The sequence below is a fragment of the Podarcis melisellensis genome (genome assembly GCF_964234715.1).
Source record: "Podarcis melisellensis genome assembly, chromosome: 5".
In the NCBI taxonomy this organism is placed as follows: domain Eukaryota; kingdom Metazoa; phylum Chordata; class Lepidosauria; order Squamata; family Lacertidae; genus Podarcis; species Podarcis melisellensis.
The window spans coordinates 15,617,702-15,645,526 of NC_138537.1; the positions used below are offsets into that span (position 1 = coordinate 15,617,702).

A 27,825-nucleotide genomic window follows, 5' to 3' on the forward strand; every position below is an offset into this window, starting at 1 on the left:
TTACCAGTTCTCAATCCAGCTTTAATAATCAAAATTAAGTATCAGGCAAGAACAATGCATGGCAGCAAATTCTCTACAATCTCTTCTTTCTGCTTTAGATTCTTGGAACTACAAAAACCATTTTATGAAAATGGACTGCATGCAATAGAAAGCAAATATGCAGCTCCTGCATATTTTGAAAGAAACCAAAGTTGCATTCAGTAAAAAGTATATAGAGCCCTCGAAACAGCTTGTAAAAGAAAGTTACACTGAGGAGTGTAAAACACTACGGGTTGTATCCAATGCTTCCTCTTCCTCTCCTTGCATGTCCCCCAAAATCTGCTCTGGAAGCTCCCCCAACCTACAAGAGCTGATTTGAGGATATGCAGAGGGTTATAGGGAGAAAAGAAGAGGAGGAAGTTCCACTGTACAAGTGGAAGTCTGCTTTGCGAGCAGAATAGCAGTGCTGGATACAACCAGTGGTTTCAACACTGCTCAAAACCATTAAAAAAAAGAAGGGAAGAAAGCAACATAAATACAGATTTTGTCAGTCTGGAAGTTTTACAAAGGTGTATCATTACAGATTTAAATGCATAAATCGGACACAATCTACTGGGAACTTCTCTTGTGCAAAACGTCATTGAAATGATTGGGAATTGCAACAACTCCTACTCCATTGATGCTCTGCTCACATAGGAAAAGTTCCCCATGACTGTCCCAATACCTTCACTGATCCATGGCTTGACTTCCCCTTGGCAGGACACTTATTAGCCCTGCTGAGAAAGTGCAGATACAATCTCGTTGGCACTTTCATTTCCCTTTGCCGTTTTTTGAAGACTTCTGAATCTGAAGTTTTAATTCCTTGATCATCATCTCCAACTTTTGCCTCGCTTCTCGTTCCTGTCTCAGTTCATCTTGAAGCTCCTGTCGATCGGCCTCAGCGTGATCCAGCCTCTGCCTTAGCTCTGCCAGCTGCACATTTTTAAAAGGAGAGAAAAGGTTTAAAGACTTCTTAATGTATCCCCATCCATGCAACTCTAGAAACCACGCAGTTGTTTCTGAAGCAACATTAAGTAAGGTATGTACCACCGAGCCTACTGGTGCGGCAATGTGTGGTGCCTGCTTCAAAAAGTGGAAGCCAAGTGGCAGTCCCCAACTCGCCTCCAATTAGCCACCAGCAGCACTAGTTTCCAGCAAAATCTCACCACGCAATGCAGTTAAGAGAGGTGCAGAGGCGGGGTGACAGCAAAGGGGAGGCCACAAGCAGCAAAACAGGACATGCAGAGTATTCAGTGCATAATAATCAGCATCACATTCTATCTATCTATCATCTATCTATCTATCTATCTATCTATCTATCTATCTATCTATCTATCTATTTGACTTGTATCTCACCCTTCCTTCAAAGCAACTTAGCAAAAGGCAAAAATACACACGCATGTGTGTGCAGGAGCGGACCTTGGTAATATGCTGGCCTGTGCGAGGCCATAATTTGACCTAAGGCAACAATGACTGTAATCAAAATTAAACCACAGTTCATGTTTAATTGCGATTTAATGCAAACAAGCAGGGTGCTGGCGTAGTCAGTTCAAACATTCCCCCCTTGCTTCTTCCCCACACAACACTGGGAGCAACAAACCACAAGTCATGACTTCTTGTGTTGCCTGAATCCAGCTCATGGTTTGTTTTCCCCAAACAAAGAAGCAGTAAACCAAGAGCTAACCTTGGCTACTAATCACGGCTAGTCTGGACATAAACCACAGTTCTAAGTTCAGATGTCACAAGAAGTCAAGGCTTGTGACCAAAAGTGAGGTAGGACCAAAATGGAGAATTTCAAGAAGCATGCACCAGAACATTACTCATTCACATTAAACCACAGTTCAACATTATGAACCGGGCCATTCTGTCCTCTGGGAAATGCATTCCTCATGACACACATAAGCCAATTTACCAAACAGAAATATATAGACCAAGATTTCTGTTGTATTAGTGAGCTATAGAAGCCATCTAGTGGAGAGCTTTAGTATAAATTTTACATTTCAGAACAAATGTAACAGGGTTTCTTTACTACCAGCATACTAGAAAGTGTTCCTAACAAATGATTTACAATCTAACGATGGGATCTTACATGCACTTACTTCGAAGTAAAGTAAGTGGTATATAGGGCCAATTCATGCATGGTTCAGATTGCTTAAGCTACCCACGTGCAGGAAAAATTGTGACCTTTTCTACCACGTACAGTGGTACAGTGGTGCCCCGCAAGACGAATGCCTCGCAAGACGGAAAACTCGCTAGACGAAAGGGTTTTCCGTTTTTTGAGCTGCTTCGCAAGACGAATTTCCCTATGGGCTTGCTTCGCAAGACGAAAAAGTCTTGCAAGTTTGTTTCCTTTTTCTTAACACCATTAATACAGTTGCGACTTGACTTTGAGGAGCAACTCATAGAACGCAGTGTACATAGTAGCCTTTTTTGAGGTTTTTAAAGACTTTGGTGATTTTTGAAGCTTTTCCAAAACTTCTTTTGCAGCCATTTGGTAAGTTAAGCTTTTAAAACTTTTTTTTTGGGGGGGTGGATTTTGGGTTGGGGTGTTTGGAATTCAAGGACTTGGTGTTGGGAAGGGGTTTGCAAGAATCTGGAAGCTTGTGGGTTTTTTCCTGCATTTTCATGATTTTCTGTGACCATTGGACCACTCTGCTGTTTTTTAAAAAAAAATCTGGATTTGAATTTCTGTGTTCTGGGTGGCTGGGGGAACAGTTGGGGAGGGGTTTGCAAGAATCTGGAAGCTTGTGTTTTTTTCCTGCATTTTTATGATTTTCTGTGACCATTGGGCTACTCTGCTGTTTTTTTAAAAAAAATTCTGGGTTTGAATTTTGAAATGCTCTTTACAGTATGTGTGACTTTAAAGAGCACTTAATAAACTCTTGTTGTACCAAATTTGGCTTTGTTTGGACTTTTTTTGACCATAGGAACGCATTAATTGATTTTCAATGCATTCCTATGGGATTTCGTGCTTCGCAAGACGAAAAATTCGCTAGACGAAAAAATTTGTGGAACGAATTGATTTCGTCTTGCGAGGCACCACTGTATCTTGGTTGTTGAACAAATCGGCTCCCAAACGCCACAAACCTGGAAATGAGTGTTCCAGTTTGCAAACGTTTTTCGGAAGCCAAATGCCCGACGCGGCTTCCGATTGAGTGCAGGAAGCTCCTGCAGCCAATCAGAAACCATGCATTGGTTTTCTAATGGTTCCGGGAGTCGAACGGACTCCTGGAACAATTTAAGTTTGACAACCAGGGTAACACTGTATAACCTTTAATGAGAACTGGAGTGTTTATACATGAACAGCTCCATCATTAAGTCAGTCTTGTATTTAATGATTCAACCCTGAGGCAATAGTTGATCAGGAATTACATGAATAGATTCCACACAGGTGTGTGAGAGGGGAGGCAAGAGGGATGGATGTCTCCATTCCTCCTCTAGCAATCTGCTTGGTTTCCAAGATGGCTGTGGAGAAAAGGAAACCATTTTTTCCCTCTTCAGGTTCTGATCCTCCTCTGCTGGGCCATTTGACCGAAGACTTTTATTTACACTAGCCTAGCATCTTGTGTTTCCATGACAGCAATGGGATAAGGGTCTTCCCTTCTTCTTCAACCAGCACAGAAACACCAGCTCCTGGCCTCCTACAAGGCTAGTAAGAACATTTGCAAGCTTGTTTACGAGCGGAAATTCGGCTTGATAACCTTTGGGGTTTCTTTTAACGCTATGATTCTAGGATACAATCTAGGATAACAATCCATTATTGTTGTTATCCTAAGTGAAGAAGTATGGGCTTGACTCCCATTCAAATTAGAAAAGAGGAAAAGGTCTAACTCTAGTTTCCCCTGTCAGATATCATTCTAATCTCCTCTTCAGAACTAATGCCCCAATGATGTCTTAGATCTGGGCTTCCAGTTCCTCTCTGCCTTAATGGAGGCAGCCTCCATGACAATGGGAGATTGTTGGCAAAGGATTGAGGGTAATTTTCCTTGCAAATTCCCCCCAGGGGTGGGGGCAGGGAACGGGCTTCACATGCAGTACTGGCTCTTGCTCCGGCATGGAATGAGAGGGGCAGGGAGGCTCTGAGTGCAAAAGCACTTCGCCTGCCAAAAACCCTCAAATAGCGCCATTAAGAAGCAGAGCTTCTCCTGTTAACTAGAGCTTAATTGGACTAAAGTACAGGTGAGTACTAGAAGAGATGAGATCACAAACTGTGGAACTAACCAACTGCAAGGACTTTAAGATCTGAACCTGAGATAAGACTTAATTCGGTGCAAAAGATGGTGGGGAGAGGGGAGCCTACGGTTTCTTTAAAGTTTTCTTCTCTACATTTATGATTCAGCAACTCTCCTCTGAATGTTAGTTCAAATTATAGTTGTACAAGCAGGGATGGAAGAAATTGGATTATAAATATGGAATATAACATCAAACGGAACTGTGTGTAAAAAAAGGGAAAGCTCTGTTTTGCAAAAGGTTTACGATGTAAACTTAGATCTGACTCTTCCCAGTCTGTTATTATTTACGAAGGGAACTGAATAACACTAAGAGGACTTGGGATTTGATTTAATTGGAAGTATGATTGCTCATTTATCTTCAGTTGGAAGGAAGGATGAAGGAGTCTGTGAACTGCCAAAGAACTGATAAGGTTCTTTACTGAGTCATCTGCAGTTCGACAGATCGCTCTTCTTCCCAGGCGGAGAGGAAAAATGGTGAAAACAGGTTGTTTACTGGGACATAGTGTCTTTTGCAGCTGCAAAAAGTTGCAAAGCAATGACGCACGGGACAGAGCTATGGATAAACTTCTGGAACAATGAGATATCAGCTCCAACCAAGGCATGACAAATAACAGCAACAACCGGGGTAATCTTACAAGGGGCATCTTACAAGGACAGGAAGAAACACCACAGAATAATTGCCATACACAGGAAGAACAAGCATATAGTTTGAGTTCCTCGCTTGTAGTTTTATAAATCATTTAATGTGTCAACACTAGAAGACGTTATTAATATTGCAGTTGTTGTATAAGGGATTATTATTATGACCGGAATGTAATGGAAATTACCGTATTTTTTGCACCATAACACTCACTTTTTTCCTCCTAGAAAGTAAGGGGAAATGTCTGTGCGTGTTATGGAGCGAATGCCTACGGATGGCGGCGGGATCTGCTGCAGTCGTGAGCAGAGGATCCATGGTTCCCCTTCCTTCCCTCCTCCATGGCTCGCTTTGAAACAGCAAAGCGGGAGAAGAGCCGCTGAGTGGGGAGGAGAGAGGGACAGAGAGCCGGGGAGGAGGGAGAGAAGCAGAGCCTTTAAAGGAGCAAAGCGGGAGAGGAGAGGAGCCTTCTCCTCTTATACCCCTCTTCTGCATTATTAATAGCATCCTTCTCCACCCACCCCAGGCGTGTTCCTTGTCCCTTGAGTGCTTTTCCTTCCCTCCCCACTTAAAACGTGGTTACAAAGCACGGATCCACATGGATCCTCAGGATTTTTGCACTGGATCACCCCTAATTCACCATCAGATCACATAGCATGTCCATGGCTACAGCTTGCACCAAAAAAATCACACACCCACTGTTGCCTGGGGCCGCAGTGGTGCAAAAACGTGGTTACAAAGCATAGATCCACATGGATCCTCAGGATTTTTGCATTGGGCTAACCCAAACTCACCGTCAGATCACATGTCTGTGGCCACAGCATGAACCACAAAAATCATACACCCACTGTTTCGTTTAGATTTTTTTTCTTGTTTTCCTCCTCTAAAAACTATGTGCGTGTTATGGTCGGGTGCGTGTTATAGAGCGAAAAATACAGTAATAAGATTTTGGCATGCAGAAATATAGAAAATTATCAAATCTAGCAAGCAGGGGGGCACTTTATCTAAATTATATAATATGGAATTTGAACAATTGGTATTAATAAACTAATAAAAATTATTATTTTAAAAAAGGATGTCTTAGATCTAGAGAAATTGTAAACTCATTGTAATCTGCCAGTCAGTACACCCAAGGGAATACTACTCATGACACCCAAAGGTATAAGCTTCAAGCCACAATTCAGTGGGAAAGTAAAATCCCCTGCCTTAAATATATCAAAATTATGGTTCTTTTGGATTAGTCAGCTGACTGTGGTAGAGCCAACTCACTAGCATCTCTAATAAGGGCTTTAGTCCATTTATTAAGAAGATAAAAGATATATGGGGGAAGAAGGGGAAGAGAGACATACCTAGTTAATAAAACTGAAAAAGCTTAAATTAATCCATAATAGAACTAAGGCACAAAAATAGATCAGTGTATTGACTGGAACTGAAAAATGAATTTAACATAAAAACTATATAAGGAATACTTTTTACAGGCCCTGCTTGGTACAGAAAATCAACCATACTCAACACCTGCCAGTCTTTTAAAGCATGCTGATATTTGTGGTTCCAGTGGTGATACCAAATGCTTAATAAAACGCATTCTATAATCAGAGAGGATAATTTTTAAACAAAAATTTAGGAGACATACCAAACTTGCATCAAAAATTTAAGTCAGGCATCATCATCATCATCATACATTAAACCATCTTCTTTAAAACTGTCTATAGAGGGTGTATTGGCCCAAACCCACTGTATTTATGGCTTTAAATGAACAATTTCTGTATCTGTTACAAGTTTTACATGCCTTTGCAATATAAAGTATTTTCTGCTATTTACTATGCTCCAGCAGCAATTTCATAGGTAATTAACAAGCGAAGACCTCCAACAACCAGGTTAAACTAATGTTTTGTGCTCACCTGAGCTGCATATTCTGCTTCTTTGTCCTTTTCCAAGTTAGAATCGCAGGTACATTTTTGCTTTATTACCTGCTCTAACTTCTTCTCCAAGTCCCTTTGCTCAACATAAAACTCTTGCATTCTTTGAGCATGCTCAGTCTGCAAAGATTCAAGTTCTTTTTGCAAATTCTGCTGCTCTTCTGTTAACTCCTTCATGGCTTTTGAACTACTTAACATTTCTACTTCCTGTGAAGAAAATGAGCAGAATTACAGAGAGTTAGCAACACCACAAAAGCACAAAGCATTTATTTCTATATTGCAAACTTCTACGGTCACTGTCATTTTTGTTGTGCAGAATATAGCTTCAAGTTTTGTGGCACTTATTTGAAACCAGAGAATGGATAAATTTCATGTTCTTGGCAGCTCTTCTTACAAAAATATATATAACTATGTTTGGCTTCTACAGTCCATAAAAACTAGATTCAGTTTGATGTATGCAAAAATCATACTGTAGGCTCAGTGGGAAAGGATGTACTTTGCATGCAAAATGTTCCAGCTTCAATCCACAGCATCTCCTGGTAAGGGTGGCAAAGACTCACTCCTGTAAGAAACTCTTTAGAGAGCTGCAATACTGTGCAAGGTGGACCAACAGTCTTGACTTGGTATGTGGTATTGTTCATCAATACAGACCATTTCAGTAAGTTTGCACACATGCTGTACAGTCATAGCTCATGTTACGTTTGCTTCATGATAACGTTTTTTCAGGTTGCGTCCCGTGGCAACCCGGAAGTACCGGAAAGGGTTACTTCCGGGTTTTGCCACTTGCGCATGCGCAGAAGCACTAAATCATGCTCCGCACATGCGCAGAAGCACCAAATCGCACCGCGCACCTGCGCATACAGCGCTTCAGGTTGCAGGCTTTTCATGTTGCGAATGGGCCTCTGGAACAGATCCCGTTCGCAACCAGAGGTACCACTGTATTACCTATTACAAGCTTGCACATCATGTCAACCTGACAGCTAGTGAACTAAAACCAGTTTAGCAGCGTTACAGTAAAATTTGAGTAACCTGAGTCAGCCCTTCAAATCCCTGGTGTATGTATATGAAACAGGAACACTGAAAAAAGAATGAGCTTGGCACCGTTGTTGTTTTAATTGCCTCACTGGAGAAACTCATGTCTGACCATTCCAATTTACAAATAATATGTTTCTTTAGCTATTTTTCAGTATGTCTGTAAAACCCAAGATGATCCACATTAACACTGGAACAGCTGTTTTCATAGAGTTGTAGAGTTGGAAGGAATCCCAAAGGTCATTTAGTTCCACCCCTGCAATGCAGGAATCTCAGCTAAAGCACAGAATCATAGAATTGTAGAGTTTGGGCTTCTCAATCGTCTTTTACTTTCTTGACACTTTACCCAGATACGCTTTGTGCTCTCGTTCAAACTCTTTAAAATGTTCTCAAAGCCTAATGTTATTTAGTGCCATCACTATATATTTTCTTTAAGCTACCTTCAATTTTGAAACCAAATATTGGGATGGGAAAGTTTTTTTAAAAATGTTTAATGCTTTATTATGATTTTGCCATGGGCAACCCAGTCAGATGGTCAGGATACAAATAATAAAATTATAGACATACGTGCCTGAAGGAACTGCACGCCAACAACTGATGGAATCTAGCAAGCATATTTACATCTAGCCAGCAACTACATTGGGGTCAGCAAGGTTTACCTTGCCTGGGCCAGTTCACTCCAGCCGAGCACGCCTGCGATTGCCAGCATCTGCGATTTCCGGCGCCGCAGAAGCAAGTCTCCACGCCATGCTGCACCGGTTTTGCACAGCGCACGGGGATTTGCTGAGCGGGCAGCTCGGTTCGGGGGCGGCTCACTGGCCAGTCAAACGACCCCCGTGGGCTGCTTGTGGCCCATGGGCCTTAGGTTGCTGACCCCTGAACTGCATGAATGTGTAAGGGGGGATATGAAGTATCTAACAGTGCACCCAAATTTTTGTTCATGCTTCTCTGGCTCACAGGCTATATGATTCAATTTGATATCTCCACTTGTTATGCACAAGCAGCTCTTGCTACTTACTCAGGGCGCACTGCAGAATCAGGAGTTTAGCATATGCCTTTCAAACGTACACTGATCATATTTACTCTTATCTGAATGAAGTCTCACACTGTCAAAGGGCAGTGTACACCAATCTAGAAATACTTAACAATTTTAAACAATGCAAGCAAGAGTCATTAATAGACACTCAAACCACAGAAGGGCTCTTGTGTTAAGGTTTCACACCACAAGTAAATAGAAAAGCTGGCAGAGAGCTGGTACAAAGATAATCGCACTAATTAAGCCCTTAATCCTTTGCAGCAGAGTGAATTTCATGCTTATTTAACATGCTAATGTTACACATAAGCGTAAGATTGTGTAAACACCTAAAGTCTACTTGATTCACTTTTTCTGCACAATACTGGAGCCAAGTGTTAAACTGTAGGCTTCAGCAAGGCACTCCTAATTCAGAAAACTGAATCAGGCCCCAGTCCAGGTCCCAAATGCAATGAGGTGGCTTGAACAGCCTCTAATTAAAAATTAGGATTTAAAACCCTAATTAAACATGTGGTTGGTAGTGGTGAGAAAGAGGCAATGCCTCCATAATCTCCTTCTCCCCCCACACCCCTTTGATAGCTATGGTTTGCTCCAGGTAGATCTGACCTGAGGTGATCTGGAGCTGCCTCAGCCCACTTTAGATAAATCTCGAATCAGGTCAAATCAAACTTGGTTCAGTTCAGGATCCAGGATTTGTCTGGAACCAGATGCACAACCCTATTCTGTAGCAGCGGAGTACTATATGGAAGAAGAGACGCGGGTGGTGCTGTGGGTTAAACCACAGAGCCTAGGACTTGCTGATCAGAAGGTTGGTGGTTCAAATCCCCGCGACGGGGTGAGCTCCCGTTGCTCAGTCCCAGCTCCTGCCAACCTAGCAGTTCGAAAGCATGTCCAAGTGCAAGTAGATAAATAGGTACCGCTCTGGCAGGAAGGTAAACGGCGTTTCCGTGCGCTGCTCTGGTTCGCCAGAAGCGGCTTAGTCATGCTGGCCACATGACCCGGAAGCTGTACGCCGGCTCCCTCGGCCAATAAAGCGAGATGAGCGCCGCAACCCCAGAGTCGGCCACGACTGGACCTAATGGTCAGGGTCCCTTTACCTTTACCTTTTTACTATATGAAACGCTGAAGGATTGTTCCATATGGCTTCAGATAGTTTTTTGTATATACTAAATGATACCCTTTCTCCCACATTCAAGTCAAAATTGTACTGGCGATGGTTAAATCAGTCTTGTAATTTAATCCACAAAATTAATCACCAATATCAATTTACAGGAGCCTATGCTAGTTGCCAGGGACGCGGGTAGCGCTGTGGGTAAAACCTCAGCGCCTAGGACTTGCCGATCGTCAGGTCGGCGGTTTGAATCCCCACGGCGGGGTGCGCTCCCGTTGCTCGGTCCCAGCACCTGCCAACCTAGCAGTTCGAAAGCACCCCCGGGTGCAAGTAGATAAATAGGGACCGCTTACAAGCGGGAAGGTAAACGGCATTTCCGTGTGCTGCGCTGGCTCGCCAGATGCAGCTTGTCACGCTTGCGACGTGACCTGGAAGTGTCTTTGAACAGCGCTGGCCCCCGGCCTCTTAAGTGAGATGGCCGCACAACCCTAGAGTCGGACACGACTGGCCCGTATGGGCAGGGGTACCTTTACCTTTACCTTTATGCTAGTTGCCAGTGATTTGTGGCCTAGAGGTAGAAAAGGGGAGGAATGGCAATCAGTGTTGTAGAACTCCCTACTTAATTCCCTATAGGCAATTCTTAGTGGCTATCTACAACCTCAGTTTTACGTCTAATGCTATCTCAAGTATCCCCTTTGCGGACTTCTAATCCTTTGCATTTTGTGTAAGGAACCTATGGATAGAATATTTCCAGAGCACTTCCTCCAGTGCAGACACACAGTCTACAATGTAAGAATTTATAAATATGTAGCCATGGCATTTTAGCATACAATAATAAAAAAGCATATCCAGGTGGTGACTTTAGACTCTAAAGATTATTCCAGTAACACTTGAGGTTTGGCAGCCAAGTCAGCAATTTCAGGATTATATTAGTTTATAGTATATTAAGTTAATGTGACTTGAAATGAGGAGACAAGCCTTTTCCTTGTACGATCCTATCTGTCTATTATTGTAGTTAACACTTCACGGTAATCAAGATTTAAAACCACTACAAAAAGTTATGCAACAAGCAGGTTTCAGAAGACAGAACGAAGCTAAATCAAATACATGCCATACCATCTGAAGATGTTGCTTCTTTTGCAAAATTGTATGTAGCTTTTCTTGCTGTTTTATATAGGTTTTCATTACATCTTCCATCATTTTCCCTTTGTCATCATCACAGCCAGTATCACGTGGAAGAGTCTGAGATGAAGTTTGTGCACTGCTGATTACTTCTACTACGTCTTCTGTAGTCACTTTGGAAGAGATCAGTTCAGCTTTCCTTCTGCTTGCAGGTTTAATGGATACAGGCCGCTCTATAGGAGTCAAAAAGGTAGGAAAAGTAATGGTTGTTGAAACGCTACACCGGAAAGCAGCTGCACGTTACAAGATGCAAGTGTACAGAAAGATGTTTCTTTTTCCTACTCACCTGAATTAGCACACACTTCTGTACTAAGTTTCAAATCAACTTTCTCTTGTACTTCAAGAGAAAGATCCTGAAAGAAAATGGCTTTTTTACGTTTGCCACCGCTGTGTTGCTTCACTGACTGTCCCGGTAGAGATTTAATTACCTCTGAAATCTTCTCTGCGGTTTTAGTAGCGTCTTTACATTGTGGCACAGAAGAGGTAAGGGAGACATTGGGAGCAACCATTTTATCACACATATAGAAGTAGTAGCTGGAAACAAAAAAATAAAAATGCAGAATTAATTTTTTAAAAAATTAATCAACTGAATTTGAACCAAGCATGAATTATTATTACATCTTAGGTTTTAAAACCTGGGAACATGAATTAATTTGGCTTTGCTTACACCAGAACAGATTTAAAATGGAAATCTGTTTTAAAGCAGTTGTGCATATTCGTTGTTTAGTTTAACAGGATAAAAAACAAATCAACTAAGGAAAGCCAGGCGGAAACCAAATCAACTAGTTGCTATCATGAGATATGAATGTCTCATTGGCAAGGATGAATAAAGAGAAAGTTTTTGTTTTTGTGTATTACTACCGTACCTCACCTTATTCAACTCTGTACTCTTGAAAATTTGCATAATGCTTTTAGGCTATTGCTTTATCACATAGATTTAACTGTATATTATACAAAACTATGAGTGCTCAAATTGTGCAGAAGATGCCACTCATATTGCATAAATAAACCACATTATAGTAATGGAGCAACTTCGCTTTTCCCACAGATGGATATCAGCAGGGTTACAGCTGTGAGTTAGTTTAAAGACAGAGCAAATTAATTCCTAGTAAAACCAGTTCCTTCCCTTATTAACTAACAAAGGCACCCTACCATTTTAAATTTTCGCTTATTTACCTGAGGACTGCATAGTTTCTTATGTGGGAATGGCTGCAGCAGTGTTTCTGCTCCCAAAAACTGCATCTGCAAGCAAATTGCTACAGAGCAGGTGATAAATGCCTGTGTTCTCAGATTGAAGTGGAGGCACATATAGGAAAATTATATAGTGTAAAGAAGCTGCACCGCAGCAGCTAAAGAGCTGTCATCAGCTTCGTAGACAGTCTTAATACATTTAAAGAAAGACCACCCTTTAGTATAAGATTCCCATGGTGGCAGACAACTCATGGAGATGCAAATAATAAAATAATTCTCAAGTGGAAATGAAAAAAAATTCTATGTGTAGCAGGCATAAAATATGTCCAGCATAAAAACACAACCTAAAGCCAGTTACAGAACATGCTGAAATGTCCTTTCAGTGCTTGGCATTTGTATTTGCCCAGACATCAGAGCTGGCATCAGGAGAAATCCTCTAAGGAGGGCGTGCTAAATATGGCCTTCTCCCACATCACTATCCACTGAACTTCAGGTGGTGTAACCCTCAGATGAGGGCCACTGATGAATAATGAAGAATCCAGGTAATCTCATACTGTAGCAGATGACCCTTCATATATCTTAGTCCAAAAGCCTCTATTCTTCACATCCGTCCCAGCCTCCAAAATTTACAATATAGAAAGTGATAACACCACCACTGTGTTCTGCAGGTTCTTGTACACTACCTCGGCAATCCTGTGTATATGGAAGAGCTTTGAACACTAACAGCAGCATATAAATCCTAAAAGCATATTTTCAAAAGTGCAGCGTTGCAGCCTCAGCTACTCTTATTTCCTACGCAGTTTAAATAATATTTTTCCCCCCAATATCAACTACACGGGAATTCATACTGCTATTTAGAAAAGGAAGGTGCAAAGAACACAATTAACTCAGCAAATTTTAGTCACGGAATCATAGAAATGCATAGTTGGAAGGGAATATGAGGGTCATCGAACCCAAGACCCCGCAACCCAGGAATCTTTTGTCCAACATGGGGCTCAAACCCATGACCCTGAGATTAACAGCCTCATGCTGTACTAAGCTTGTTTTAATGTTTTCTCTTCCATTTTCCATTTTTTGCATTTGTGTTACGCTGTAGAAATCTGAAATAATAATGTGCAATTTAAAAAAGTGTTTTAAAGAAATTCTCTTTGGGGGGATGGAATCCAGTTACATTTTGAAAGCTATTACAAATACTTGGGACAGAGGGAATCTGTTTGGCTGGTAGATATGTGACCATAATGAAGCAATGTGCTCTGTTTGTGAAATTAGCTGAGGAACGGCGCATGGGATAATTCAACTGCTACATCAGCGTTATACAGACATGCCATCAGCAGAGCAGAGCTTCCCATGGTTTCAGTGAGCTGTGAAGCGTGTCAACTCTTCACATGGTTGAAAGGCAGCTGCGTTTAATTTGTGAGACTGACAGACAACTATACAGCACAAGTGGAGTCTCCCATGCAGCAATTTAATGTTAAAACAACTTTTGAATATAGATTGAAGTTGCTATTGCACACACCCCCACACATACACAGTGCAACAATATATGCCCAATTAACTCTGGACCAAATCTAGCCTGAGAAAAGCAGCTCCTTGACAGGCTGATACAAATCACCCCTCACCGCCATCCGCTTTAGGAATCTGCTTCCTAACTACATTGGTACTTGCTGCTGTAACACATCCAGCTTTACATTAGCCTAAATTGTATATGCCAGCAAGTCTAAGAGAGAGGCAACAGAGAAATCTGTGTCAACTACAAGCAGGGTAATCAACCTTGCAGGTAAGTGGGAAGAGCTCAGCTTGGAGAAAAAGGTGAGTGGGGCACAACTGGATTGCTTGCAGGGCTAAGTCCATAGCATAGTAAAGAGAAAGCTCTAAAACAAAAGGTGCAGGTAACTGAAGGGCTGAAGAGCTGGGATAGAAGAGCCAGGAAACACAACAGGTTCCAAGAGAACAGTGAAAGTGCTGTTACACTTGCACTGGTCTGGTCCCAAAGGATGGAAGGAGCAAGGAACAAAGAATCCACTTCCTGAGCCTCTTCCTTTCAACATCCGCTTGACAAAGCTTAAAAGGCCCATATCCTCAGCAGCCAACTTCAGTCACTCAAGCAACTATGTAGTAATTTTCCCTACATATGCACCTTAGTGTTCAAGCAGGTCTTCTCTTAGCAGCTGGTTTAAGTCTCTGGAGGAAAAGAATGAAGGTGGTCCCACACAGGCGTTTATTGCAGAATCAGTGCTGCTCAGGCACAGATGTTTTTCACCGTACTCACAAGACATCACCAAAATGCCATAACAGCTGGATGTGGAAGGTCATTAACAAATTTTGGGGGCTGGGCTGTTTGTCCTGTGAGGTGACATTTGGGTGTGTGGCCTTTATCGCCGCACCCTACCTTCATTTGCTACCTGATCACACAAGCTAGCTGTTTTGTTTCTGGGGACTGAAACTTCACAATTTAGTTTGATCATTTCCATCAATTGCCCATGCTGAAGTCACAAATAAAGGTCAGCAACCTGGTGCAAAGGAACTGTTCTCTGAGGAATGCCACAGAGTACATGTGATATTACCTTGGAGTCTGCAGTACATACACTGGGCTCTATTGATATATGTTTGTTAATAAGGTGCTTTTGCACAAAACCTCTATGAATCTTATACAACTTATACAAGTCAGGTAAATATCACTCTTGCACAAAAGCTCAGTTTTACAAAGAAATCAAGAGTTGTAAAACAGCAAGAAGAAGAAAAAGAGTAGAAACTGCTTTGGAAGAAGTGGCCCATAATACCAAAGTTCAGCTCTAGATTGGTCTAGAGCAGAATGGGGTATATCTGGCCCTCCATATGCTTTTGGATTACAAATTCTGTAATTCCTGGCTGAGGCCAGGATACTTATGATTCTGAAGGGAGATACAATCCAACAATATATGGAGAATCACAGCCTCCACATCCCTGGCTCAGGAGGCCTATAATTATTTCTTAAGAAATAATTTCTTAAGACACATGTTACATATGTGACCAAACTCTAGAACGTTCACTTATCCTTGCGCAACATATGGACTACACCTCTAAACTTCAAGTTGTGCATTCACTGCTCATATTCTTGACAAAAGGATGTTTACCTGGGATGCATGAATGAGTGCGGCTGATTAACGGAATCTGCTTCCTGCTTTACAACTGGATACCATTGTTGAAATTCCAGGTTATACTGAGAATCTGCCTGAGAAGGAGAAAAAAAATCAGCATTTATGTTTTATGATACAACATTCCAGTTGTGAGAGTTATGATCTGGAGGAACTGCTTTACAATTATTTCTCCAATGTCATCAAATTAGGCAGGAGAAATTACAAGGCAACAAAACAGAAGCAACAGTAGAAAAGCAAGATTACCTCAGTTTCCCCCATTCCAATTACAGATGAAAGAATTAGCAGCTTTCTTGAAAACTGGTCATCTTCCAGCTTTTTTACTACAATAAATATACTATGCCACACATAGGACCCTGCTCTGGACAATGCTCCCATACTGGCATGGGGTGGGCTTGAAAGCCTCCCATGAGTGACCAAAAGTGATCCTGTGCTTCTTTTGATCAAAGTACATGCTTCAGAAATATTCATATATTGCGTCAATGGCAGCATGTGGGATTTTAATTCAAGGTTCTTAATACCATCGTCATAGCAATGTATATCAGTATGAAACCTTTATAATGGATAAAGATGGGAAAGGAGCTAGGGTTTCCATGGCCAGATAAAATACTTATTTCAAATATGACAGCTTAAAAGAACCTTGAGAATTTCAACTTTCATTTCTGAAGGTTCAGCAAGTATAGGACATGACTGCGTAGAATGAACAAACAATGTTGTTCTTCCCCCAGTGAAGGAGCACCCGTAGAATAACTGAAAAATCTCAGATCAGGAAACCTAGTTACTGGCTTCAGCCTCTTTCTTTTAATCAGGAAGCAAATTAGTCAGGTAGATTTTTATAGAAAAAAGTAACGAGGAGGAGCTGGTAGAAGTCTAGATGCAAACCTTGTCTGCAAAAGCCACATGGCTTTGCCACTTCAAAATGTGTTTCACACGTATGCATCAAACAATGTTTCTTCTGTAGGAAAAGTGTTGTATTGGGATAAATTGGGCCACTTCAAATGGGATGAAAAACCTAAATGGAAAGCACTACTGCATGTGAAATAGCATCTCAATTTGTGTGATAACTGCAAATTGCTATGAGTGAGAATTTCAGAGATGTAGAATTAATTCAGTTTTACCATTAGCCCATGACCTTGCCCTCTCGTTGTTCTATCCCAGCTAACAAAGCATAAATCTGAGTTCTTAAAAAACCGTTTCTGAGAATACCTGAGAGCCAGCGTGTGCTTTGGCTACTCATTACTCACCACTCAGTTATACTGTGAAATTAAAAAGCAAATTTGTTCCAAGAACCAACTTTGCAGAGAGCATTCATAGTGAAACTGAGAAGCAGAGAACAGAAACAGAGTTTTAGTATGTTTGTGTTTAGATCACAGATGGTGAAACTTCAAGACAGGGATCCTCCCCGGGGCAAATCTGTTTCAGCGTATCAAAGTGCTTACATCTGTAGGCAGATCTTTTTCTTCCCCTTTGCACATTTCATGTATGTGCTGAACCATGATGAGTCATTTAATATGCTTTATGCGGAGGAGACGAAACACTATTTTCACAAGACACATGGAGATGTATATGTGCACCAGAGGAACTAAAAACAGCTGGAGTTCCTTGCCTTCAAAAACATTTGTTTCTCCCAAATTGTGTCACAAGGAGGACACGACATCCATCATGAGGTTACTAAAAAATGATGGAACATCTCAGCTCCATAATGCCAATCCTTTTAACAACTCTGCACTTGAAGGCAACAACACCTTGCACTATGGCTTCAGATACTGTACTTAATTCGCTTTTCAACCTTCCCCAAATCATAATTAATTAAAAACCTGTTTTGACATATGCAAACATATTATGAGAGTCAAATAAAAATTTGCTACAGCATTATGTTTTTAAAAGGATTGGACTAAAAGTTTCAACAGTAACATTTTTAAAAAATAAAGTCTTGAATTAACCCCTACCCTCCTGAGTAATTCTTATGCAGCACTGCTTCTCTGATTCTTGCATTTTCAGCACTTACAATATATTTAGAGTCTTTGGGAGGGGAGTGTCAGCCAAAGCCAGCTAGGTGTAGTTCATATTAGCAGAAGGGCATTCCTCTACCCCTCCTCCACACCCTTTTTTTTCTCATCAAAATGTGAAGATCCCCAGAATCACTGCATCTCAACTATTCTTTTGCTACTTTGCTTTTCACATCTCAGAAGTGTTAGAAGCACTGCTGAAGCAGCAGAGTGTTTCTAGAATTTCTGTGAATGCTGGATAAGGATGTTCCTATTCTCACACATATAAATTCTCCTTATAAAAGCTTTAAGTAGCATTTTACATTCTGTTAAGCTGAAGGAGAGGATATAGTTGTATCATTCTTACCCAGACGTGCAATTACTCCTGGGATAATGTTAATTGTCTTGCATTTTACAGATAATTTGCCCAAACCCAACAGCAATAGTTCCTCTAGAAATAAAGAGGGGGAATCACCACAACTCAGATGTAACCAGCTTTCTTTGTATATTTATTTCCTCCCACTATTGAAATAAAGGGGATTTGGAATGATGTTCAGAAATATGTTCAATACACATTAAGATCAGTGCAGTCCCTTCTGTTTCTTCATGCAAATGCATAGTTGCTCAACTACAAACATGCTAACACCCGGCCTCCAGCAGGAAGGGAGGGTGGTAGGTAGGTGAACATGCGTGTTATTATAAGGAATGGTGTTGAGTGTAGAATACTGATAAAGAGGTCCTTAGCTCTACGCTTCTTCCATATTTTAGGTAACCACCCATTACCAAACAAGCACTATTCTACACATAAGATGAGATGAGAATATAATTCCCTGAAACTTTATTTTAATATTCTATCCACGAGACAGCCCTGGCCTATTAAGTATGAGGAGTCTTCACAATGGCACATCAACAAAACCATAGTCTTCATAGCAGTCGTCGTGTCCTTATTTAAATTCTCCCTCTCGCACAAATCACTCATTAAAACTCATATTGTGAAGGCTCATGGAAAGGTCATCTGTATTTATACAGGAATATGTAAATGCAGCACAATATTTTGGTAATACATAGCCCTTCATTAGCCATATTGCAAGAATGCAACAAAACGATAATGAGGTTGTTTATAAGCCTTGAGACACAATGTATCAATCATTTTCTTTTAAGGTAAGCCAAAATATTGTCTAATGAGTTACCATACCTTAAGCTGTGTTGTCATTTAATGAATAGCAGCACACTTGCTACATCTTTAATGATCATATAAACCTGATTAAGCTGGGAAAATTATAGTTTCTGTTGCCATAACAAGTTCTGTATCTTCTTGGCCTGTGTACCTAGAACAAGTAAGCTCCCAATCACCCATCTGTGGTCCAACATTCATTTAGAGCTGTATTATTGCCAGTCAATGGACAATTCATGGCTGAGATGACGCCTCTAGGCAAAACCTCACATGAACTGTACTTCTCGCTACTTTATTTTACTTATCCTCCACTTCTCCCAAAAGGCAGACAGCATAAGAACAATGAAGAAGCTTGCCTATGATTAAATGGACTGATTTATATATTCATCCATGAACAGAAGTTGATCCACCAAAATCCTACAACTTTTATCTATTTACTATGACTATTGGAAAAGCAATAAATGGAAAGGGTAGTGATTAGCTTTTTCCCCTCTCCTAAGTTTCGCCTCTAGAAAACCTGGTCTTTTAGATGGAGTAAGTTAGTGCTGTTTCCTTTGTTGCTAGTTAAGCTTTTGCTAGTTATGAATTCTGAGTTCCCACCTCCTGCTTTCCCATCAAGCATAACGGGGGGGGGGGGGAGAGTGTGTGGGGTTTTTTGGTACATATCATGGACATTTGAAATTTACAGATATGGAAAGTTCAATGCAGGTATGGTGCTGGAGGAGACTCTTGAGAGTCCCATGGACTGCAAGAAGATCAAACGTATCCATTCTTAAGGAAATCAGCCCTGTGTGCTCACTGGAAGGACAGATCCTGAAGCTGAGGCTCCAATACTTTGGCCACCTCATGAGAAGAGAAGACTCCCTGGAAAAGACCCTGATGTTGGGAAAGATGGAGGGCACAAGGAGAAGGGGGCGACAGAGGACGAGATGGTTGGATAGTGTTCTCGAAGCTACCAGCATGAGTCTGACCAAATGGTGGGAGGCAGCCTGGCGTGCTGTGGTTCATGGGGTCACGAAGAGTCGGACACGACTAAACAACAGCAGCATGTGCATCCACCAGTATAGCAATTGCTCTCCATAAAGGAATTGAGTTACAGCTTGCCACTACCCTTATAAAGGTACACGCAACGATTCCACCCAACTTAATGCCTCCTCTCGAGAATTCTTAGGCATGAAGCATGAAGCTAAAATGGCTACAGATATGCCCAAACTGCATTTTGAAATGACTGCATCGCACTTTGTGGATGAGGCTTGCTGCCTTCATCAGATGGGGCCACGTAAACATATGAAGATGCCTTATAACCAAATTAAACTACTGACTCTTTTAGCCCATTACCATCTGCTCTGTCTGGCAACATCTCTGCAGGGTTTTCCCCCAGCTTGCTATCCAAGACTATTAATTGGAGATTCCAGGGACTGATCCTGAGTCACTCTCAATAAAGGCCATCGCTCAGTGGTAGAGCATCTGCTTTGCATGCAGAGGGTCCCAAGTTCAATCCCCCCTATCTCCAGGTAGGTCTGTCAGAGACCCTTGCCTGAACCCTGGAGAGCCACGGCTAGCCCCTATTTCCCATCCTCTCATCTACACTGGCTTAAAAAGAGTCTCTTGGTGCTTCTTGCTTGCTCTCAGTTTCTGACAACCTCCACCCATCAAAATAAGCTTTGCTGAGTTTTTAGAGTGGAACCATAGTTCAATGATAGAGCTCACAATTTGCATGCAGAAGGTCTCAAGTTCAATTCATACTATTTCCAAGCCAGCTTAGATGAAATCAAGCAAGCAACACATGCTAGGAAAAGGCTGAAACATTGGGGAACCTCTGTCAGGCAAGGCAGATGATACAAGGCTCCTTTGTATGTTTGTGCATTTGTAGTTTCTTTGATGTGTTATGAAAGACACAGTATATAGACAACGAAAAAACTCCTAAAGGCTACTTATACATAAAATTTCTCCAGGTGTTCACATCTCTGAATTGAAACAAACAACATATTTCTATTTAGAAGGCAGAAAATACGAGGTGCTTCTGGGATTTTAAAAGTAGACACAATAATAATCGAGAATGGAAAAAATAATTATAGATATTTAAACACTATGCTCCAGCATAAAAGATATCTGTGGGTCTCATTATCTGTATTCTTTTGGTGCTCTTTTAAAATAAAGCACAATGACTTCTATCTATTTTCTTTAGCCATATTCAACTGTGGAACAGTTTACAACATATAACACCTAATGAAAAAGACAATAACTCATATTTTGTAGAATGGACAGTGCTCCATGGTTACATTTATCATTGCCTGGTGCCAAGCTATTTATAACAACTATGCATGCGTGTGAAGTAAAATCAAGCAGGCAAGTCTGTACATCAATGTTAATTGATGTTCCATGCACTTAAGTCAGTTAGGAAGCAAAAAGTAAAATTCCAAACTTGTTAGCTTATCTAATATCCCTGGGTTTTAAAACACTGAAGTGTTATTTTGTTGTATTTGCCATGGTAACACTTCCTGATAGCAACTTAAGTTTTTCAAAAATTTAAAGGGTCCAATTTACATTTAGGAAACACATATTTAGAATACTTTTAATGCAATTTCAAATCTTAATTAAACACAAATATTTTACAACTATAAATAAACTTACTTTAGCCTGGATTATTTTCTGATTTTTCATACTGAATTTTTCTTTCATTTCTTCCAAGAGACGCTTCATATTTTTCTCTTCTGGCTTGCCTAAATATTTTTTGTTAATATGAAGATAGCAATGCCATTTAGCTGATTCAAAGCCCCAGTGGCAGGTCCTCTTGTCAGGAGCTCGATGAGAATGCATCACAAATGTTTGGGGAGAAAACATCGAATAGCATTCTAAACATTGGATACATGGCGAATCTGGCTGCAGATAAAACTGTGGAGCAAATAAACCCTGGCACTTTCCCAAGCACTCATGCTCTACTTCAAAGGCACCGCCTGTCTCTTTTAGCTGGGCCAGTGAATTCTTCGCGTGAAGCAGGCTACCATTTTGAGGGAAAGTGCGAGGGCGCAGCAATGCATTGCATAGTCTCTGAGCATCAGTCAGTGTGATCAGCCCACAAGACGGGGCATTAAACGGAAGGATTCCCAAAACTTTTAAGATGTGAAGCTGGTCTGAAGTGCACCTAGAGCAATAGATGTAAAGTTCATCGCACACTGTGTTAATTTGCTGTAAAGAAAAGTCACGGAGCACAGAATTCAAGACTTGAGGCAGGCACAGTCTCTGTTCCCCTCCAACGTTGAAACAAGATATAGACTCCCCTTCCAATAAAGTCTGTGTCAGCTCTGTAGAGCTGTCGGAAGGAACAAGCAGTGGACCAGGAAGGATCTGAGGCGATGGGAGAGGTACAAAGACAGAAGACGAGCTTTCTTGAGAATGGCGAGCCGAAAACGCTGCTGGTCCTCCCAGCGAACTCTGGCTACTTAAGTGGAATTGTGCCAGTGTATGTTTCAGCCCTGGATTTAAGTTCAAGGGCTCAGATGCTGCAGCAGTGTTTGGTTTGGCATCTTCCTCTCTGTCCTCCATAAAGTTTTCTTCACATTCATCCAAATGTTCCTTCTTTATTGTTGACAATTTATTTACCACCGTTTGTTTTACATGCATTTCTGTCATTGCTTTTTTTGCTGGAGGACTGTCCTCTTCTTCTGCTGCAGTCGCCTTTTGCTTTGACTGACAACCACGGGGAAAGTTTGTCTGTGCAGCTTCCATAGCTAAACTTTAGAGAGGTGACTCTGAAGTTTGATCACTGGCAGGTCTTTCAAATCTCAATTCCTGGTTGTCTCAGCTGCTCAACCAGTATGGCTGCTTTTAATTAAATAAGACACCAAAGTAGGTAAATGCAAAGTTCAACACTCTGCATTTAAAATCACAGCCTTTGAAGTTAAGGAATCGCCTAGAAATATGTCATTCAAAAATACTTTTTCTCTAATTAACTAAATATAAAACCAACAACCCAATGCACATATAAAAAGGTTTCCCTCAAATCTTCAAGTCACTGGTCTTGAAACTGATCCAGTGATTTTGATCCAATAGAAAACTGTGATTTAGTACAAAGTTAAGCTTTGAAGGAGATTTCAATGTTTACAGGCTCTTCCATCAGAACACAGAAGTTCTCACAGTCTGAGATGTGCTGCTTTCAAACCTACACTTCTCTAAGAGGGGGAGCTTTATGTATCAAATCTTGTTGTTTGCACTATCATAGACAAGGTTTTGGATTTACTGTCCAACAAAGTTTTCCAGTTCCATCAGTTTCAGTGTTAATTCACCAATAAACTTTCGAGTGGAAGCTGATCCTAGATTGTTGGTTGTAACTATATGTATAAAGGCGACCATTGCGAAGAATGAAAATTAGCTCCCAGCCATCAGCAAAATTGATTTCTTGGGTTCATCCTTTCACAAAATCTGAATGAGGGGTAGAAAAACAGACAGGTATTTTATAATCAGAAATGTACCAAAGCAATCAAACAGTTTCAAATTAAATTCATATATTTTAAATATGCACACTTAACACAGCAATAGTGTTTCCTGAACTAACATATTTTGATCGGTGAGAGTGCAACCTTGAGTTACAGAAGCTTTATCTTGTTAAAATATTCTGGGCATTACTTTCAGACACTTAATCAAGAATAGTCAAATAAAAGAGATTGCTATGCGTATTTTTCCTTAGAACCAAAACTATTCACAAGAAATCCATGATCTCTCAAGATCTTGCTTTGGTAATGGACTGGATGACAGCCAACAAACTGAAGCTCAATCCAGATCTAGGGCAGCTCTCTAGACTGGATGGATGTAAGGTTATCTGCTCTTGGAGGGGTTGAATTGCCTCAGAAGTAGCAGGTATGCAGTTTGAGGTACTTCTGGATCCTTTACTGTCCCTTGAGGCTCAGCTGCCTCAGTGGTGTAGAGCCCTTCTATCAGCTGCACTCCTATCTGCACCTCTATCTAACCATTGTTGTCTATGCTCTGGTAAACTTTAGCTTTGATTACTGTGATGTGTTATACATAGGACTGCCTCTGAAGACAGTTCGGAAACTTCCAGCTAGTGCAGGAAATTTGTGGCCAGGTTGCACACTGGGGCAAGATGGTTTGAGCACGTTACATTCTGACCCACCAATCCTGACTGCCGATTAGTTCCCAGGCCCAATTCAAAGTGCTGGTTTTGACCTATACAGCCTTGAACAGCTCAGGATTTCCAAAAGCTGCCTAGCCCTACTTGTGGGGGAAGGAGGCATGTTTTCTTCCGGCACACATCTTTGTATTTCCTCTCCCTGTTCCCCATTTATTCACCTGTGCATATTCAACAATACAGACATGTGCACTCCTGATATCTTATCCACCCCCTCCATTTTAATGTATCAACTGTTTAGACATATTATGAAATGACAGCCTGTCCTGCATATAATACAGGTCCTGAAGTTAGCTAGGCAGAATGTAAGCAAAGCAGACATTCCACTTGACTTCTTCTCTCCTCCCCTACATATTCTGTTCGCTTTACTCACATTCCACTGAGTATTTACCCCATAACCTATTTTGAAGGGGAATAGATCAACGTAGGGACAGCAAGTGTTAGTTTCTCTCCCACCAGCTTTGTTCCCTTCTCCTCTTGCCCCAATTGCTATTTCCTGGTCTCAGAATTCTCCAACATTTCCCCATAAATCTCGCTCTCTCTCTGTAATGCATTTCTCACCCCCTCCCAATTCACATATTTGTTATCTCTGCTGTCTCCAGCCCCCATCACTAGGAACTAACTCCTCTCAATTACGTACCTTTTCATCACACAGTGAATCTACACAATATAGGCTACTTAGAAATACAGGGGTGATGAGAAAACAATAATTGTTTGGAAACAAATTATTGCATATTTAAGTAAAATAAAATACTCTTGGAATTTGTAGAATTGAAAAAAGGAGCACTTCTCTCTCATACTTGGTAAATTCAGAATCTACAGCAGAAGTCCTAGGAAAATCAAAGTTCCCTTTAGCCTTTTGAAACTGGTATATGAAACACAAATACTTGCACTGCAACCATACACATTTTACATTTGGAACTTATATTTCTCATGCAATAATAAAGAATGACAACACTCCTATTGCTTCAGACAAAGCAACTCCAACATAATGGATTTTCCCTTTCAACGCATGAACTGCCTATACCCTTCCCTTCTAGTTTTTGGTTAATACTCAGCATTTTTGGTGGGGTGTGGGACAGGACACATTTAGCACAGGAGTTCCTCACTCCCTAAAATCACTAGTTTCAAAAATGTACCACGTAAATCAGCTCACTTCTCCCATGCCTAAATGTATATGCTTTCAAAATAGTCTTTCTCCAGACTTCCTCAACACACATACCACAATTACATGATTTATTTTACCCCAAAGACAATCAGAGCTTCCCACTTCCCAGAGTAACTTTTTGTCAAATTACCACACTCCATCCAAACCTAGCCCTACAAAAAAAAATAATCACAGAGAAAGACTTTTCCCTAAAAATCATTCAAGATGTCACAAAGAACCATTAACCTTACTCATATCCACCTAAGATTCCCTTTAGTCTACCCTCCCAAAGACATGCAAAATCTCACAGAATTTCTTCTCCCAACGTCTTTTTGCAATACAGTGGTACCTTGGGTTAAGAACTTAATTCGTTCTGGAGGTCTGTTCTTAAGCTGAAACTGTTCTTAACCTAAGGGACCACTTTAGCTAATGGTGCCTCCCACTGCCGCCACGAGATTTCTGTTCTCATCCTGAAGCAAAGTTCTTAACCCGAGGTACTATTTCTAGGTTAGTGGAGTCTGTAACCTGAAGCGTCTGTAACCCAAGGTACCACTGTAATTCTTATACACCCATCCACAGTAAGCCACCTCCTGAAGAAACACTCAAATATATAAATACCTGTATTATTATTATTTAAATTTGCATACCACCCTTCATCCGTAGATCTCAGGGCAGTTCACAGCATAAAAATACAAGAATGATATAGGATGTTAGTCAGCTCAAAGCCTGGTTGAAGAGGTGTATAATGAAGATGCCAGGCAAACCTTCCACAAACAGGGAGCCACTACAGAAAAGGCTACTAGCCTCCATTTTTAAACTGCTTCAGAGGATTCCTTAGAAAGGTATAAGGGCGTCCTTAATGAGAATATGGTAAACAAGCTTCCTTGAAAGTTCACTCAGTACTTTCCACCACCCTGCCTTTGCAAACTGGACCTGTCTATTTTAAGATACACTCTTTTTAGTTTACACTGAGCAACGGGGAGGCCCACTAGATTGCAGGAACAGTGTGCACACCCTAGAACATTTCCCAGAATCCTCCGCAATATGCAGGCATTCCAGAGCAGGTGAGCAAGGGGTTCCTCAGCAGAAAAGTCAGTCTGAGCGAAAAAGGTTCCCTGCAGCTGGAAATCTTTGAAAGCTACTCACTCAGTACCTTATAGTCTGGAAACTCCTTGTCCACAAACACTTCTGTTCTCATGAAACATCCTAAAGCAATGACTTAACATTCCCACAGCCAATGCATGTGTGCCTTTGCTTGCAAAGCCCGGGCTGCGGTCTGACCAAAGCGGCCCTCCGCCCCCCCCCCCAAGGCCCCCTCCCACATCCTGGCTGAATCATTCCTGGTAGAAGCTGCTGCTGACCTGCCCCCACCCCCGGTTCCCCCCACCGCCTTCTACTAGGAATCTCCTTCCACACCTCCAGCCCCAGAACCCCAACTCCTCCTCCTCTTCTTCTTCTCGTGGAATTTCCCTGCCCTGCCCTGAACTAAACTCCTTTCCCTTCTGGCATCAGACTTAACCTGCTGCTGCAGACGCTCCTCCCCCGACAGGCGGCGAGGAAGGTTAAGTCTAGCTAGCAGAGAGGCGACGGGGGGGGGGGGGGAGAGAGAGGGAAGGTTAGGCCGTGTGGGGCGGAGTGTCTGCAAAGAGTCTCTCCAAAGACGCCCTCAGATTTTCACCTCCTCCTCCCCCCTCCAGCCGTATCGCCCCTTCTCTCTCTGTCTTCCCCCAACCTCTCCCCCCCCCGACGACGCCACAGCTTCCCTTCCCAGGCCGACGTTGCTCTCCAGAACAACCTCCCTCCACCCACCCCACTCGTGCATATTTGTCTAGTTTATTGCATTAAATAAATAAAATGTTTAAGGAAATCCTTCCTCCGCCCCCCCTCTTTGGAGGGAGGTTGTTAGTCCGATCTCCATTAAGAAAGCGATCCTTCCCCGAAACACACACACAACACTAAGTAATAATTACCCCCACCTCCAAAAAGGAAGCCTATTTCCCATCCCCCATCCGGACAGGAGGCGAGTCTTTCTTCCCCCCCCCCCCGGCACCCTATTTGCAATACACACACACCATCCCTACACACACACACACACTGCAACTGCTCTCGGCTAACCCCACTCCATTCCCCTCCCCCATCACCCTTCCTCCCTGGGACCATCCCTTTCTCTCTCCCCCCCCCACCATTGCCTCAGTATAAACACGGAACCCCCCCCCCCGCCAATACATACACCCTCGTCTCCCCCCCCCCCACACACACGTCCAACTCCCCCTGCCCCGCTCCTCTTCCTCCTCCTCCCCGAGGGTCCCGCCGGCCAGCCGGCCGGCCTCACCTTCTTCCCAGGGAAGCGAGCGTCCTTTCCCCCCGCTTCACCGTCCATACCTCACAGCCGGGCTGCCCCCGACAGAGGAGCAGAAGCCGCTGACGCGCCGCCCACCCGTGACCTCACTGCGGAGACAGAGGAGGAGGAGGAGGAGGAAGGAAGGAAGGAGGAGGAGGCGGCGGCGGCGGCGGCGGCGATGGTGGAAAAACCTCCGTGACTGAGACGGAGGCGGCGGCGGCGGCGGCGGCGCGCGGGCACGAACCCTCCAGGAGCGCGCGCCCCGCCAAGCCCCGCCCACTGTCTGGGCCATCTGCTGGCTCCGGCGCTGCGTGTGTGTGTGTGAGGGAAAGAGCGCGTGAGGCAATACTTTCCCTTCCCTCTCTGTTTGCCTGGGAGAAAGCCAGCCCGTCTGCGCCGCCGCCGCCGCCGCGTCCTCCTACTAAACGCGGAATTTATAGAGCTGTTCCCGCTCCGCTGGTGTCCGCCTCTTCCCACCAGGCTACCCACCCCCCCCAGAATATAAACACAGGAATACGTCTTCCCCTCGCACCCACCATC

The 27,825-nt window shown here is 42.3% G+C and overlaps 1 protein-coding gene across 1 annotated transcript; it reads right to left on the reverse strand.

The window, feature by feature from the left end:
- SKIL (SKI like proto-oncogene) lies at nucleotides 1-27,513 on the reverse strand. The gene is made up of 7 exons (XM_081910997.1): nucleotides 27,277-27,513; nucleotides 21,286-23,073; nucleotides 15,469-15,566; nucleotides 11,451-11,698; nucleotides 11,099-11,337; nucleotides 6,789-7,013; nucleotides 1-951 (listed from the first exon to the last, which is right to left on the reverse strand). The coding sequence occupies exons 2-7, from the start codon at nucleotides 22,378-22,380 to the stop codon at nucleotides 790-792; spliced, it is 2,067 nt and encodes a 688-aa protein (XP_081767123.1). The 5' UTR covers nucleotides 22,381-23,073; nucleotides 27,277-27,513; the 3' UTR covers nucleotides 1-789.
- Between the last annotated feature and the right edge of the window lie 312 nt (nucleotides 27,514-27,825).

What these genes read in the sequence shown, in the direction of transcription:
- SKIL (XM_081910997.1), bottom strand. Translation starts at nt 22,380, where the DNA reads ATGGAAGCTGCACAGACAAACTTTCCCCGTGGTTGTCAGTCAAAGCAA. An exon ending in AGAAGTGTGTGCTAATTCAG is followed by an intron (nt 11,338 to 11,450) that starts GTGAGTAGGAAA and finishes TGACTCCTATAG; the next exon opens with AGCGGCCTGTATCCATTAAA. An exon ending in AAGCAGAATATGCAGCTCAG is followed by an intron (nt 952 to 6,788) that starts GTGAGCACAAAA and finishes AAAAATGTGCAG; the next exon opens with CTGGCAGAGCTAAGGCAGAG.